The 17,087-nt window shown below is 44.7% G+C and overlaps 1 protein-coding gene across 1 annotated transcript in view; it reads right to left on the bottom strand.

The window, feature by feature from the left end:
* Positions 1–16,737, bottom strand: part of LOC114040920 (zinc finger protein OZF-like) — a 19,411-nt gene extending 2,674 nt beyond the window's left edge. The window contains 5 exon segments of the mRNA XM_027859158.1: positions 2–397; positions 5,448–5,543; positions 7,920–8,046; positions 14,636–14,786; positions 16,580–16,737. Of these exon segments, the coding sequence (XP_027714959.1) occupies positions 2–397; positions 5,448–5,543; positions 7,920–8,046; positions 14,636–14,668 (652 nt within the window). The 5' untranslated portion in view covers positions 14,669–14,786; positions 16,580–16,737.
* Between the last annotated feature and the right edge of the window lie 350 nt (positions 16,738–17,087).

Genomic DNA, 17,087 nt, shown 5'->3' with positions numbered 1-17,087 from the left:
GTTTTTCCACACTGATTACATTCATAAGGTTTCTCTCCAGTGTGGATTCTCTGATGTTTAGCAATGCTCTTTCTCCATTTAAAATGCTTTCCACATTGATTACATTCATAAGTTTTCTCCCCAGTGTGAATCCTCTGATGTTTAATAAGGAATGAGTGTTCCCCAAAAGCTTTGTCACACTTATGACACTTGTGTGGTTTCCCTCCAGTTTTAATTTTTTGATGGTAAATAAGAGATAACTCTTGACTGAAAGTTTTACCACGGTGAAGTACAGCACAGATTTGTTTCCCAGTGAAGTCACAGGAACCATCACTTAGGAATCTTTGCTTTTGAGTTTCTTCTACAGAAAGGCTTAGCTCTGCAGTAGTCTCTTTCATTTCAAGTCTGATCTCTCCTTCTGAAAGACACAAACAATAAAACATGCATACACAGACACATTCACACCTGTATAATTATATCCCCTTCCCTCCATTGGCAAAAGGTAAACTGATTTACATTCTATTTCCCCAGGCAAAGAGAAGAGTCTTCAATCTTAAATGGGCAGAATCAGTTATTTGAAAATGCCATTAGCTCACATCCAAAGGATGATTTAATTTACAAAGAGCTTCCTACACAATCACACTGGATCCTCATGACAAATGTGTGATACAGGCAGGCCTGGCATTCTCATTACATTCACTCAGACCATGAGCTCAGAATAGCTGAAGGACTGGACCGAAATCCCATCAGCTGAGACTGGAACTCAAACTTCGTGACTGGGCGTGCTACTAGACAGATTGTCTCCACTTTCAATCTTTTGTTTTCACCGTCACTTTCATTGTCTACACTTTCAGTCCTTTCTTGATAGATATTACGCCATTTTGTGCAATAGACTAGATACTGTTGCGTGATCTATCATATCTGTAAGCATTATATAATTTCTCTGGTGATTGCTTTCAATCTTATTTTTCGGTTGCAGTATCTGAGATCACATGAAGAATGCTAGCACTGTTTTTAGCACTGAGGCATAAGAGAGGTTGTTCTGGCACAATTTTTAAAAAATGCATAACATTTCCCATTTCTGAAAATATGTGTCTCAAATAGGAATCTGGGTCCATCCTCCTTTTGCCAAGAAGTGAACAGCATGCTTCACTTTTAGTCCTCTCATAGCCCTTCCCATTTAGTGGTTCACAAACCTCTTAGAGATTTAAGACAATGGTCTAAAGGATTTGAGCTAAAAATTCAATGTCATCATAAACAGGAAATAACGGCCCAATTTAGTTACAGAAATATTTTTTTCTCTGGGACGACAAGCACATGCATGATTCAACCATAACAGGTTTTCTTTCTGCAGTGATTCCAAAGCATCATGATCAGTCATATAATGTTTTGGGGATCATGCAGTAATAACATTTAACTCTTGACTGCTTCTGACTAAGTGTAGCATATTCTTTCAGTTTCTCAAGTTGAAGTCAAATTGTTTCCAAACTTCCAGGAAGTCTGGACATTCATGTGCCGATGGTCACAGGCATGCACAGACCTTCACTGGCTGTCTGTCACTGCACCAGAGTAATTCTCTCATTTGTGGGTTACCTTGTTATTACATCTCATCAAAGCTATAATCACCAGATCAAGGTGTCACTTGGGTTTGCATTCTTGCAGCAGATATGGCAGTCTCTTTGAGAACCATGGTCACTAGACATGCACAGTAAAGGTCATTATAAAACCATCATGGACCACCACAACTGTTCTACAAAAAAGACCTTAAATTGCCCCTCATTGGAATGCTGAGGTTATTTTCTGATTTGAACTTATCCTCTCCTTATGTTTAAAAATCAGAATATAGCTGATGGTACAGTGGATAGAACACCGGTCCTTGAGTCAGGAAGACCTGAGTTCCAATCTCATTCCAGAATCTTCTTAATGCTGTGACCCTGGGCAAGTCACAGGACCTCTGTTTGCCTCAGTTTCATCATCTGTAAAATAGGCATAATAATAGCACCTAACTCCTAGGGTATCAGTATTTAATGAGATCATATTTATAAAGTATGTGACACATACTAGGTGCTATGTAAATGCTAACTATTATTCTTATCATTATTATTTTGATTTTGACTATTTCCTACCCAATTCTGCTCTCCTTCTTACACTGTTATTATTCTCACTCTGTGTATTCCTCTATTTCCTTGTTGAACTAAATGTATTTCCATTCCAAAACACTCTCTTTTCCATGGATTAGCTAAGAGTGATGTTCACAATCTATTGCTCTTTCTCAAACTATCTCCATTTTTGTCTACTAGGTTGGGAGCTCCCTGACAGCAAGGAATGATTTTTGTCTTCCTTTTTATGCTCGGGGCTTAGCTCAGCAGTTAGAACACAGAAGGTGCTTAATCCATGCTTCCTGACTGACTGGGCCCAAGGCTGGTACCAGGCCCCAACTTTTGCCTCAATCCTTGCGTTCTGATCTCTCTCCTAGTTGCCAAACGCATCTTTGGGCCTCAGTCCTGTTTCTGTCTCTTTCTTGCCCCCAGTCACCTCCAAGTAGTCACCTGTGTTAGGTTCTAACCCTAATGGAACCTAGACCCAATACCGAAGATCACAGAGGCTTCTTTCTGGCTCCTGAAGGGTCTCGTGCTATGGGACACCTGGGAGTCTCTATCTCCCAGCTCCTTAAATTGAGGTGGTAAGTCACCTACATGAATCTGGTCAATCATTCTCTAAGAATGGGACAGAGATTAAGCAACAGAGATCAGGAAAGGGACTCAAATTGATGATTTATGCAAAGCTTGGCCTTGGATTACTTCCAAGTAAGGCAGCAACCTTCACTCCTCCTCATGTGCTGGTGAATGGAGAAAGAAAAAATCATGAAACCAGGCTGCCTGAGTCCGCTACAAATTTAGGTACATAAGCTCAGCTGGGCCCCTGCTGGGGCAAGTCTATCTTTCGATGTCTCCCTAACTGACTCCCCATGCCACTCACCACCACAGCTTTTCCAAATTTTTTCATTCATCCCCAACCCTCTCTTATACCTTGCTTCCACTCCTCCCTCACCCTCTCTCATGAGAATCTGGCCTCTTATTTCACTGAAAAAAACTGGGTATTTTTCAAGAGCCGTCTGATCCTCTTAATCTCACATAAAGCAGATGCCTTCATTTCCTTTTTGGCCCCAGTAGCAGATGAAAAGGTCATCCTTCTGCTCACTAAAGCAAACTCCCTTATCTGTGCAAACTATCCCATCCCATCCCTCATCTACCTTGGTATATTCTTCCTCTGGTAGCTCCATCTTTTCTTCCACTTTCAGGCTTTCCCACACTAATGACTCCTTCCCATTTATCACAAAGCCCCTCACTGGATCCATGCAGCCCCATGACATATGGTCTAATATCTTTTCTCTATTTCATGGCGAAACAGCTAGAGGTGGCCATGTACAACTGGTGTCTCCAACCCCTTTCCCTTGCTTTCTTTGAAATTCTCTGCAGTCTAGCTAGGTCCCAACTTCACTTTCTTTTTTCCTCCAATTTCATTTTGAACTGAAAGTTCTTTCTCTAAAGTTACCAATAATCTCAAAACTGGTAAATTTGATAGCCATTTCTTAATCCTCATCCTTCTTGACACCATCAATCACTCTTTTCTTGATATTCTCCTCTCTAGTGACACCACTCTCCCCTGGTTTTCCTTCTCCCTTATCCAAAATTAAACTCATTTCCTTTCCCCAACCCTCATTTTTTCTTAACTGCCTAATGCTATCTGAAGCATCCCCCCAAGAGTTCAGGCTCACAAATGAAGTGTTATTGTAGGGTCCTGACTGGTGAAAAGCCATAAAATACAGTAATAAGTGAAAAGCCCTAAAACCTAAAATCTGTGCAAGGTGGAAGCCCGGACATAGTGACCTGGTAAAAATCATAATTTAGATACTAAATCATAGCTTAGGCAATGAGTCATAACTTAGATATTATGACCCATGAAAGCCAAGAATATCATGACCCATATGTGACCTGTACATGATCAATACACCAACCTATGTTTGGGCATAACATTGGTTTAATGCTCAAGCTCATTACTAAGCAGAAAACCAAAAATATCCACCAATCAGTAGTGGAGCACCCTATGACTCCTTCTCTCCTTGTCTGATTTCTGTAATTACACAGGGATTTTTGTGGGTCTTTGCAGAGCTCCACTGATCTGTCTGGCCGCTTTCCCAGACTGAAGATTGCCCCTCCTTTCTAAGTATTTATAGTGATTGATTAAACTACTATCTCTAATCAATCTGCAGCTCTGTGGCCTCTTTCTTTGGTATTAAGACATCCCACAGTTGTGGGGGAGGTATAGGGTTCCCCAGCCAGGGGAATTCAGGACCTTACAGTCACGCATCCTCATCGGCTCTCACACATTCACCCTTGGTACCCCATGTTCAGTCTGCTGCAAAGTGTCATGATTCCACCTGTGTGATATCTCTCCCAACACTGCCCCTGTCTTGGTTCAGGCCCCAGTCACCTCACAGCTGAGGTATTCCAAGAGCCTGTTGCTTGGCTCAGCTGCCTCAAGTCTCCCCCCACTGCAGTCATTCTTCCACCCACTTATCAAAGTTCATCTTCCTGAAGGTCTCACCAGACCATGGCACCACCCACTCAACAACCTTCTCGGGCTCTCCAGCAAAAGGATCCAATATAAAATCCTCCCTAGGGCTGCTAGGGCACTTCATTACCTCCCCCCTCCTACTCGTCCAGTCTTCTTTCACCTTATTTCCCCTGATATATGCTATACTCCAGTGCTATGGACTTCCCTTCTCTTCTGTGAACGGGACACTCCATCACCTGACTCCACAGGCTATCCTCACCATCCTGGGCCTAGAATGCTCACCCTGGCTTCCCTGAAGCCCCAGCTAGAGCCCCCCTTCCTCAATAAGCCTTTCTAGTCCTCCTTCACTACAGTTCCTACCCTCTCAATGAGCTCCAATTGGTCCTGTCCATAACAGGGTTCTACGATGTTGTTGGCATGTCTGCCCCACCTGTCTGTGAGCTCTAGGAGAGCAGGGGATGTCTTTTGCATCTCTTTACATCCCTGGTGCTTAGCAGGCACATAACAGGCACTTAATAAATGGTTATGGACTTGAAGAAAGTCTAAGAAAGAACCCACATTACATAGCTTGATCCTTTTTTTACATTTTCAGGAGATTCCATGCCCCCATTCCAAACAATGACTTCTTAAAGGATCATAGATTAATCAATTAACCCTAACCCTAACCCTGGAAGGGAGCTGAAAGGCCATGGAGTCCAATCCACTCATTTTGCAGATGGAGAAATTGAGGCTCAGTGGTTCAGTGACTTGCCCAGGAATCCACTGTTAAATAGTGTCTGAAAGAATTCCAAGGCAGGTCTTCCTGCCCCAAATCTAGCACTTGCTTCACCACAACACATAGCAGCCTCTTGTAATCCCAGTTCTCACCCATCTGCTTTCACCTCACTCACCTGGACAGCGGCTCCTCAGGCCTTCTTGTTCCAGCACCCATGGTGCTTCCCTTTGCTCAAAATAAGAGATCACATCTTCTCTAGGAACTGGCAGCCCTGGGCATGGGGAATCAGGGATGAGGATGGAGAAAAACTAGTAATTTAGTTCTTTTCAGGGAAAGGAGTGTGGACACAGAGTTGCTCCATTTGGAGAATCACTTCATTCTGGCCACACATGGGCATCTGTACTGACCCATTAGTACTTGTGTTGCAAATAATCTAAAATAGGATGTGCTGTACAACCTGTTCTGAGAAACAGCCAAACCCTCTGCCATCCCATCCTGTTATGCTCCATTCTGGCAGAAATTCCTAACCCTCAAACTGAGTAAAAGGGTAATTGTGCCAGATCAGCCTCAAGTCCCAGCTCCAGGGACCTTGATGAATCACCCTTTGTCCTTTCCCCCTACCCGGCTCCTCCCTCCCTGAACCCTATATAAACCTTGTGTACTGTTCATTCGGGGAGCCTTTGCATCTTTGGGTGAGAATCTCCTGCTGCAAACTCAACAAACCCTAGTTCTTCCAGATTCTGTTTTTCAGCCAGTCTGTTATTCCTGGAATCCACAGAGGCATGCAAGCAAGGATGCCAGGGTGGTTCTCAGGACTCCTCAAGGTTGGTTTCCACAGAACTTATTTTTGGAAGCTTTGGGGAGAAGATCATGGAACCTGTTTGGAATCAGAAAATGTGTTCTTGCTGCACTTTCTTCATAGAAGGATGGACTCATTGCATAGTTTCCATTGTCTAGAAATCAGAGGCAGCTGATAAAGCAGTGGAGAGAGCCCTGGGCCTGGAGTCAGGATTGCCTGAGGTTAAATCTGGCCTCAGACAGCTGTGTGCCCCTGGACAAGTCCTTTAACCTCTGTTTGTTTCAGTTTCCTCAACTGTCAAATGGGGATAATAATATCACCCAATCTGGAAGGTTATTTTGAGGATGAAGTGACAGAAAGTTGTAAAGAAGGCACTTTGGCAGAGCCAATGGCAAATAGCAGGTGAATATAAATGCTTGTTACTGTCCCTTCCTTTCCTACCGTCTGTGCTGGAATTTGAGGACAATAGAAGGAAGGAAGATTAAGGATGATTTGCTATACAAGGGACAACTAGAAGCTGTGAGCTACAAACTGATGCTTGTTATGAAGAAGAACATTCCAAATACTAGATCCATCCTAAAGAAGAAGGGGTTGCTATGCCCAAAGGGCTATAAAACTATGCATCCCCTTGGACCCAGCAACAGCACTTCTAGGACTGTATCCTAAAGAGATCACAAAAAATGGAAAAGGACCCACATGTACAAAAATATTTATAGCAGCTCTTTTTGTGGTGGCCAAGAATTGGAAACCGAGGGGATGCCCATCAACTGGGGAATGACTGAGCAAGTTGTGGTATATGAATGTGATGGAATACTATTGTGCTATAAGAAATGAAGAGCAGGTGGACTTCAGAAAAACCTGAGAAGACTTGCATGAACTGATGCTGAGTGAAGTGAGCAGAACCAGGAGAACGTACACAGTAACAGCCACATTGTGTGATGATCAACTTTGATAGACTTAGCTCTTCTCAGCAATGCAAGGATTTAAGACAATTCCAGGGGACTCATGATCAAAAATGCTAACCACATCCAGATAAAGAACTAAGGAGGCTGAAGGCGGATTGAAGTGTACTATTTGCTCTCTCTCTTTTTTTCTTTCTCATGGTTTTTCCATTTTGTTCTGATTCTTCTTTCACAATATGCTTAATGTGGAAATATATGTAATATGATTGTACATGTATAGCCTATATCAGATTTCTTACCCTCTTGGGGAGGAGGAACTCAATAGAACTCAAAATCTTATAAAAGTGAATGTTGAAAACTAAAAATAATAATTTTTTTTTTAAAGAGGAAGCGTTGCAAGGAAAAGCTGTCTGAGCAGTTTTCAGAGATTTGGCAGTCAAAATTCGTGTAACCTCAGGCAGAGGCTAGACCAGGCCTGCACAACCTTGGGGCTGCTTACAGCCCATGGGCTGTTTGCAGCTTGCCAAAGAATTTCCTCTGCATACAAAGGATGTTTTCCTCTACATTTTTTGAGGGCTGCCTGAAATTCTTTGGCATGCCTCACACAGCAAGGGCCATAAGTGAGGGCCACAGCTTGTACAGGCCTGGGTTAGACTAAATAACCTGTGAGATTATCATCTTCATCAGAGATGCTTCCACACTGATTTGATCTTTGATCTGAAGTTGCCTAGATTCGGTAAGAGACAGCTTTAGGAGCAACAAAGGAAACCCTCAAGTTCCTATCACACAATGCAAAGACTTTTTATAGGAAAACCAGACAGAAGACACAGGAAACCAGCACTTTTCTCTTTCTAATAATTGATAAATTCTTCCAACCCTGCACACTCAGGAATGAAGATATTCCCTTGGATTGCAGACTCAGAGGGGCCAGGAGAAGTGATCTTACCCAGGGAGAGCAGGTTCTGGGCATTCTCCAGCATGACCTCCTTGTACAACTCCTTCTGAGGAGGGTCCAAGAGGCCCCACTCCTCCTGGGTGAAGTCCACAGCCACATCCTTGAATGTCACCGACTCCTAAACCATCAAAAGTCATAAGATGTAAAGCTGAAAGACATTTCATAATTAAATAGACCGACTCTCATCACTTTACAGGAGGAAATGGAAGCCCAGAGAAGGGATCTGCCCAAAGGTCGTACCCTTTATTAGTTCCAGAGTCAACACCTGAAAACTGCAGTCATTAGGAGCCCAATGATGAGTTTGAAAAAAGCTGAGAAATGTTTTACTATAAAATGCATCTCCCCATAGAATTAGGAAGAATGTGTGCATTCTGTCTGTGAGCTGGGCAGATCTGTGAAGGAGAAAAGGAGAGGGTGACGTGAAATTCCTTCCTTATCAGAGCTGACATAAGGGTTAAGCTCTAAAGAAAATTCTGTGGAGAGTTTGTGAGAAGCTGACAAGTGCAATGCATTCCAGAGGAAAAAGTTTTATGTGATCACTTAAAAGAGAACAAAGTTAAAGAGAATATCCATTTTGTTCCTGAAAATCTGGAATAGAGTCTAATCTGGATGAAGGCATGAAGAGGACTCTAAAGACATATGCGTCAGAAACCCAGTACCCAGACTGAGCGGTATGAAATGGTTTCCAGCCAAGTGTTGTAACATTGAGGGCTTGAGATCACTTTGGGGATGACATGTCATGGCCAAAACAGCTTCTCCTCTTTTATGGTTGCTTTCATTTGTCTATGGTCTATATTCCTTAATTAAACTATTTCATTACATAGCAATAAGAGTAAGTATGATGAAGGAAGGTGGATTCTTTCATTAATAAAAAAGCCATGTTTAATTACCTTGGGTTTTGTTTGCTCTAATTCATGAGGGAAAAGTTGGCAAACATACCCTAGCACTGTAGAAACCTGGGAGAAGAATCAAGAGAATGAGTTAATAGGATGACTGATGGTCCATGTATAGGAGAGGTTAGTCAGATCTGAGAATACTATGGCACTTGGAAGGAATCTTCTACACTTACAACCAACTACATGCACAACATATGTTTGGCCAATGTGCTGGGAATCTGAAGGACTTCCATTTCATTTTCCTCCATTTTCAACATAAGGATATGATTCACTTTATCAGAGGTTCAGATATTTGGGAACCATTCTCCATCCTGTGCATAAAATTGCCATTTCATTTTTCATCATTGTGATGTCTTCCTTGAGACATCTGATTTTGTGTCTCTTTGTAATCTATTTCACTTTTTGCTTCCTCTATTCTATTATTCTACTTCAGAATAATTGAGGGATTTATTGCTCATTTGCACTTTTTGAGATTCTCAAGAATTTCTAAAGCTTCCTTTTCTCTAGGCTCTCTGGAGTCACTCTTCTTCACCTCACAGTTATTCATAGTGTGGGTTCTCACTAAAGAAAGGTGGTCCTTTCATTGAAGGATATCTGCTCTCTAATTGATTCCCTGAACGTCTGAACACAGCAAATGAAATTCCAATGGAAAGAATTCACAGATCACCTCCAGAAAAAAACTCAAGGCTGCAAACTCCAAGACAGATAGTGGTTTAATTTAAATTTGACTCAGAAACAAAACTTCCTATAAGCCATCAGGAGAAAGACTTTCAAATAGAATGGAAAGGACATTCTAATAATGCAAGACTGTTCCAAACCCATTAGAAATGAGGAGGGAATGGAAGAATATGTTCCAGAGAGAATTGAGCTCAGGATGCAGCCCAGGGTGACCTATCCTGTGAGAAGACTGAATCAGCCCTATATAATTTATTTATTGACCCAATTTACAATTAACTGCTTTTGTCTTGTATCTGCCTAAATCATGGTTCTCTGTCTCTGAACTTGGTTCAGAATTCTGTTGGTCTGGAATGGGTTAAGTGTAAAAATCCAGCTCTCTTGCTAATCACTGTTCTACTCTTGCCCCAAGCAATCATCTCCTCTTGGAGGATGCATGTCAACACAACGGATATGAATCTAGTAGCTTTACACCACCAAGCCATCCTTCAAGGATGTCTAGTTTCCTGTCCAAAAGTCTGGGCCACAACCTCGTACCTGGACTCAAATGATGTTCACTTCTTAGACTCAGGAAAAGAGTTCTTTGCTCCACAAAATCTATACAAAAGGTGCTATCCCTTTGCACAGGGTCTGTGGCATAGATGGTGGCAATCCATTGGCCCATTTATTGACAGGCAACCTGCCCCTGCTAATAAATGTTATCTTGCATGGCAACTTGCCTCAGTTTACTCATTCTCCACACCTGCAAATATGAACTTAACAATATGGGACAAAATGTAAATGTTCAATAATAAAGAACAGTATGAAATATTTTTAGAAAGAAAACCAGAACTGAAGAGATTATTTACTTCTTGAACACCTCAAACAAGAGAAATACAGGAGCAGTGTAGAAAACAACAACAGAATAACAACAGAAAGACCAGTAAGAGACTTCTTTCTAAAAGTCCACCAAGAGACAGGGATGAAGGAGGAAATCTGGTGGAGATAACAGTGAAGAGCAGGAGAGGGGCTGTGTACAGGTGAATGCTTCCTGTGTGGGACTACATTCCAATGTGGGAAGATAACCTAAAAGGGGGAGAAAAAATGGGGGATAGAAGAGAGTGATGGGCCAAGGTCATATCAAGGAGTAGAAATTTTCAATTCAATTGTATACACAGTAAGCACCTACTATGTGCCAGGCACTGTGCCAAGCACTGGGGATACAAGAGGCAAAAGACAGTCCCTGCCCTTGAGGAGCTTACAGTCTAATGGGGGAGATAATATGCAAACAAACATATACAAAGCAAGCTATGTACAGGATGAATAGGAAATAATTAGAAGAGGGAAGGCACCAGAATTAAGAGGGGTCAGGGAAGGCTCCCTATAGAAGGGTTTTAATTTTCAGCTGGGACTTGAAGGGGGCCAGGGTTCAGTAGTCTGAACTAGGGAGGAAGAGCATTCCAGACATGAGGTACAGCCACTGAAAATGCCTGGAGCTGAGAGAGGCCAGGAGGCCAGTGTCAATGGATCAAAGAATATGTGTTGGGGAGTAAGGTTTAAGAAGACTGGAGAGGTAGGAGGGGGCCAAGTTATGAAGGGCTTTGAATGCCAAACACAGCCTTTCGCATATGCTCCTGGAGGCAATAGGGAGCCACCGAAATTTACTGAGTAGGGACGTGACATGTCCAGAACTGCATTGGAGGAAAATCACTCTGGAGGTGAATGGAGAATGGCCTGGTGAGGGGAGAGCCTTGAAGGAAGCAGACGCATCAGCAGGCTATCTTAATAGCTCAGGTGAGAGGTGATAAGGGACTGCAGCAGGATGGCAGTGTTAGAGGAGAGAAGGGGGCATGTTTGAGAGATGTTGCAAAGGTGAGATTGACAGGCCTTGGCACCCTAGTGGATCTGGTTGGGGGAAAGATAGTGAGGCATCAATGATGACCCCCAGATGAGGGGCCTGACAATAGTGCTGCCCTCTGGGGTTCTTCCTGCATTTTCAAGGGGGACTAATGACCTTACAGGGGGTGGGTTATTAATGGAATAGATTAAGCAAAGGAGATTCAGAAACAACAGAATTCAACAACCCAGTGTTTGATAAAGAGGAAAACAAGCGACACTGGGTAAAACTCCCGATGTGGTAAAAAGTGCTGAGAAAACTGGAGAGGAGTCAGGAAGCAAATCAGGCTCAGCTGGTCATCTTACACCACACTCTACAACATATTCTCTAAGGATACATGACCTTAACATTAAAGATCTTACTATGAAAAAAATTAGAGGAGAAAAAGATCAAATGGCTCTCATAGCTGCGGCCAGGAGATGGCCTCCTCACCAAACAAGTTGTCGTTGCTGTTTTAGTCCTGACTGGCTCCATTGGGTCCTTGACCTGGTTTGGAATTTTCTTGGCAAAGATATTAGAATAGTCTGGCATTTCCTTCCCTACTGCATTCTACAGATGAAGAACTGAGGCAAACAAAGTGAAATGACTTGCCCAGGGTCACACAGCTAGTAAGGTCAGGTTTAAATTCATGAAGATTAGTCTTCCTGATTCTAAGCCCAGTGCTCTATCCACTGTGCCCCCAGCCGCCTCTGCAGCCAAACAAGAGATAGAGGCAATTACAAAAATAAAATAGGAAACTTTGATTACTTGAAACTGAAAAGGTTCTGCACAGACAACATCATGCATACAGGATAAGAAAGGAAGTGGTTGAATAGAAAAAAACCTAGGTATCAAAATTCTCTGATAAGAGTTTGGTATCGAAGGTGTGTAAACAATTAACTAACATAAGACTAATAGCCATTTCTCAACAGATAAAAAGTCAAAGCATATGAATAAGGAGTTCTCAAAAGAAGGGCTTCCCAGGATTCACAACCACATGGAAAAAAAATGTTCCAATAAGAGAAGTGCAAACTGAGAAAACACTGAGGTTTCATCTCACACTCTGTAAATGAGCAAAAATGACAAAACCCAGCAACAGTCTATGTTGGAGGGGTTGTGGGAAGACAGGCACACTAGCACAATCTTGGTGGAGCTATGAAATGGTCCAAGATCATGAAGATCTGAGTTCAAATGCAGCTTCAGACACTTACTAGCCATGTGACCCTGGAATTTATTTCACCTTGGTTTGCCTCAGTTTCCTGAACTGTGAAATAAAGATAATAAGTACCCCTATCTCATAGGGTTGTGAAGATGGGCAGAAGTGGATTTTGGGGAGAACAGAAGTCACTCCACTTTGTCTGAATTAAAACTCTTTGCCTTTGAACCTCATGGCTCCTTCAGCATTTCCCTTCCCCTTCCAGGAAAAGAAAACTCCCAGGAATTCCAGGACTCCTTTCTTCATCCTCTCAAACCAGGGAAATTCTAGACCCTTAACAGATGCAAATTAACTAACCAACAAATAAAGAAGGTGTTGTTTTCTTTGGTCAGGGACAAAGAGTCCAGCTGAAGGCCTTTGAACACTTGAAGCTCCTCTTTTTAAAAAAAGCATCATTTCTGTACCTTTTTTTGCCTAAGGGCTCTACTTGGTCTTACCCAAAACTGCTTTAACTCTCTCTGGGTTTGATAGCTCAGGAGGAAAGAGTACGGTGGTATAGTGGTAGAGAGAGTACCAGGCCTGGAGCAAGGAAGAGCTCAGTTCAAATTCAACTGCACATAATTACTAGCTGTGGGACTCTGGGAAAGTCACTTTATCCTATGTGCCTCAGCTTCCTCATTTGTAAAATGAGCTGGAGGACGAAAGGCAAACCAGTCCAGGATTTTTGGCCAAAAAAACCCCCTAAATTGGATTAGGAAGGGTCAGACATGACTGAACAACAACAAAAATATAGACAGACAGTTAGATAGATAGATAGATGTACAGATATATACACATATGCTATGTGTTGAAGAGAAGTCCACTGATATAGATTACCTCCTTGTGGTCTATCACCTTTGAATAGACACAAAATGGCAGCCTACCTGTCTGGCTGCATCCTGCATGGCCTCATCCAGAATGTCACTAGCAAGGACCTGGACAATTCTTGCAACAAGATCGAGTGAGACAAAATCTATAAGGTGCCTGGAACATAGTAGGTGTGTATAAACAGCTCCAATCCCCTTTCCAGTCTTTTTCCACCTCACTCATCCTCCCCCTCCTCGCTGACCCTGGGGCACTGGCCTTCTGGCTGATCCCTGACCCAGACCCTCCATCCCCTGATTTGGTGCCTTTCCAGGGGCCATCCTCCATGCCTGGAATGTTCTCCTTCACCTGGGCCCCCTGGCTTCCTTCAAGTCTCAGCTGATATCTCATCTTCTGAAGAAACAAAAAGTTCTTCCATGTCCCTGAGACTGTTAGCGCTTTCCCTCTGAGATTACCTCCCACCTACCCTGTAGAGAGCTTGTTTGGACACAGCTGCCAGCATGCTGTCTCCCCCATTAGACTGGGAGCTCCTCGAGGGTAGGCACTGGTTTGTCCTTCCTTTGTATCCAGGGAAGTTTTGAACAGTGCCTGGCACAGAGTAGGATTTTCTAAATGCTTGTTGGCTCCACCTCAGAACTGGTAAAGGGGAGGGATTCAGAGACACCTGGGAAGGCTTGTGTGAGCTGAGGCGGGAGGACATGAGCAGCACCAGGAGCACAGTTTCTGCTCTGATGACCGCACTGCAAAGGACAAGAGCTGAGGGAGCCTTCAGGGCTCTGCTCCAGGCCTGCCCAGACAAGACTCAGGATGAAGGGTTTTCCTGGACCTTGAGCTGCTACAAGGGAAACCTTGGCCACCAGAAACAGAGAGGAGGGGGAGGAGCTGTGTGTAAGGGGGCTAGGCAGGCTCAAAGAGAGCAAAGACATGGTTCCAGTGAAGCGGTTGTCCTTGTGAGTCAGGTGTAATGAGGGAGAACTTAAAAACAAACAGGGGAGGGCAGCAATTTGGGGCAGGTGGGGTGGAGGTGGAGTCAGAGGTGAAGGTGGAGGCGAGTGAGATGCCAAAGTGTCAATGAATCAGTTTAAAACACAGAAGCACAGAGCAGGGCAATGTGGTTACTACTGTGTTTAATTTCATGCCTAGTTTTGTAAAGAAGCGATCCATAAGTAAGATATTTTCAGTTTCATAGACGATTCCCTATGTCTATGGAAATGACCTCCTTTGCTGAGGTTGGTCAAGTCTGTGGACAGACTGCACTCACCCGGGGTGGGGGGCTGCGGCTCCCAGGGGCCATTCCCTCGGGCTCCAGGCTCCGTGCTAGGGCCAGGCCTTGGTCCCCTCTGAGCTGGGAAAGGAGTAGGATCCCAGAGGAGGAGAGGTCTTTCTCTTCTCTTCAGGGGCAGGAGGCTGGCCTACAGGGATTTACAGAGAGTAAGCCCCACAGGAGTCACAAAGGTCAAGGCCCTGCTCTCAGAGGAGAGACTCTCACCTACAGAGGGGAAGGAAAACATAATTAGGGTCCAGGTTGGAAATAAAGATGGTTCTGATAGGACACTTGGGTGCCTTTACCTAGGACCTCAATTCCAAGACCATATTTCTCCCTGGCCTCAGAAACACTATCTCTGAGAGTTTCCCTCCAGCCCAAGGACCCCGGTCTCTGGCAATAACTCATGAGTGGGCCCAGTGAGGCAAACGATCTCTCCCTGTTACAAGAACAAGCTGACCTCTGTAGAATTTCCCTTGTATGAACAGGACTATCTCGTACCAGCAGAACTATCAGGCACTGACGCCCACAGTTACCCTATACAGTCCAGAGGTCAAGCTATAGACGTCAACTCCTGAAGCTATCTTGCTTCAGACATAACAGACCAAAAACACCCCCCTTAGGAAACCCCCCTCCCTGAGGTTTCCAGTAGAGAATGACACCTGTGCCCAAGGTTGTATGCAACCACCTCATTAGCATACCTGGCATCTAATCCACTGCTTTTCCTATACAAGCTTTAGCATCATTCCTGTTAGGCTGCAGCTTCCTTGAGAATCCTTGCCCACTGTATAGTATAACATAAATCTTTGCCACCTTGACTTAAAGAGTGCTTGAGCCTGTGAATTCATTCCAGATGACCCTATCCTGTATTCTGTTCTTTGAGGGGTCTCTGAACCTCTCAAACTGCAATAGTTTCACTTTCTTACTCCTTCTCTTCTGCCCTCCTTCACTCTCCCATCTTCCTAGGAGGCAGAAAGGGCTTTGGAATCCCAGGTGGGATGAGGTCATTCAGAGCTTCAATGACCTGAGTCAGAGCTATCCCTCCAAATGGTCCTCTGTCCTCCCTGCATCCCCTCTCCCCAGCTCACACACACAGAATCCGGATCACAGACCGACTGCTCGATCTTGGAAGGAGGGTAGCTAGGGAAGGCTGGGGAGGGGGAGGGCTCTGGGAGGTGGCTGCCAGTCATGACCAGGGGAAGCCTGAGGCTCGGAGACCCAATCCTGTCTGGGATGCTGCTGCCTGGCAGGGGCCTGGTAGCTCTGAAAGGAGTGGGGGCAGGGGAGTAGGGGCTTTGGTGCCTGGGTCCAAGGGGGGTGCTAGGAGCAGGCAGGCAGGCAGGGCTCCTGGTCCTTACAAGAGTGTGTTAAAATTGCATCTTGTCCTGGTCCCCCAGTCACTCCTTCCTAGTCAGGTTGGTTTAGCAGGAAACAAGATTGCAAAGGGGAACCTGACGGTTATGTCCAAACTGTTCAAAGATCAAAGGAGAGTGACTTATACATTGTATCACGAATTAACCACATTTCCCATCCTAACAACATGTGCCAAGCAGGGGCTGCTTGTCTGGGTTTCCAGAACCCACGCAGACCTGGCCGGCTCCAGAGCAGCACGACATGCTGCCGGGCTCATCCCTTTGGGATGCCCATGAACTAGCCCCAAGGTGGCACAGAAAGGAGCTGGTCTCTCCCCGCCAGAACCCTATAAAAAGGGACCTCAAATTCCACCCCCCCACGTCCCCGGATCCAAGCGGCCCGGTGCTCTGGAAAGGGGGAGAAGGCTCTCTGCCCTTGCCCCTCCCCCACGCCGCCCTCCCCTTCTCTTCCCTCTCTATGAGCCCCACCCTCTCGACCCCTCCCCACTTTTCTAACACTAACTTCGGGCCTCGTGAAAATGTGATTGCTGCCCCCTTTCCACATTTCATAAATTAAATACCCATTCACTTAGCGTAGTGAGCAGGAGAGTCCAGGGGCAACAGTTTTGGCAGCTAATGCGCCAAGCGGGTCAAATCTTGGGAATTGTATCTAAAGGTGTAGAAGGTGTTGTATTCCCATTTCCCAGAAGCCTCCGCACTGCCTGCTATCTGGAGGCTGGCCTCAGCAGGCCACCACTGGGGATTGACCCTCCCACCTCTCTTCCTGGTCCTCCGCCTAAGCCCTGTCCCAGCCCCGCCCCAACCCCTCCCTATCGCTCTGCCCCACCCCTGCCTGGCCTTCCCCTTCCACCCTCCCCTTCAGGGGAACCAGGAAGGAAATGTTGGTCAGAGGGGTGATGTGTCCAAGGGACTCGTGTCCCAGGCTCCAAGCTGTTTTTTGGCCATAAAACAGTTTGGGGGATGGAAAAATTATCTTCTCTCGCCTCCCCCCCCCCCCCACACACCCACAGGAAAAAAAAAAAAGGGGGGCATGGCCAGGCGTGTGTGTGTGTGTGTGTGTGTGTGTGTGTGTGTGT

This window comes from Vombatus ursinus, unplaced genomic scaffold, assembly GCF_900497805.2.
Source record: "Vombatus ursinus unplaced genomic scaffold, bare-nosed wombat genome assembly UNPS02014159.1, whole genome shotgun sequence".
Taxonomy (NCBI): domain Eukaryota; kingdom Metazoa; phylum Chordata; class Mammalia; order Diprotodontia; family Vombatidae; genus Vombatus; species Vombatus ursinus.
This window is presented reverse-complemented; position numbering and strand designations above follow the sequence as displayed.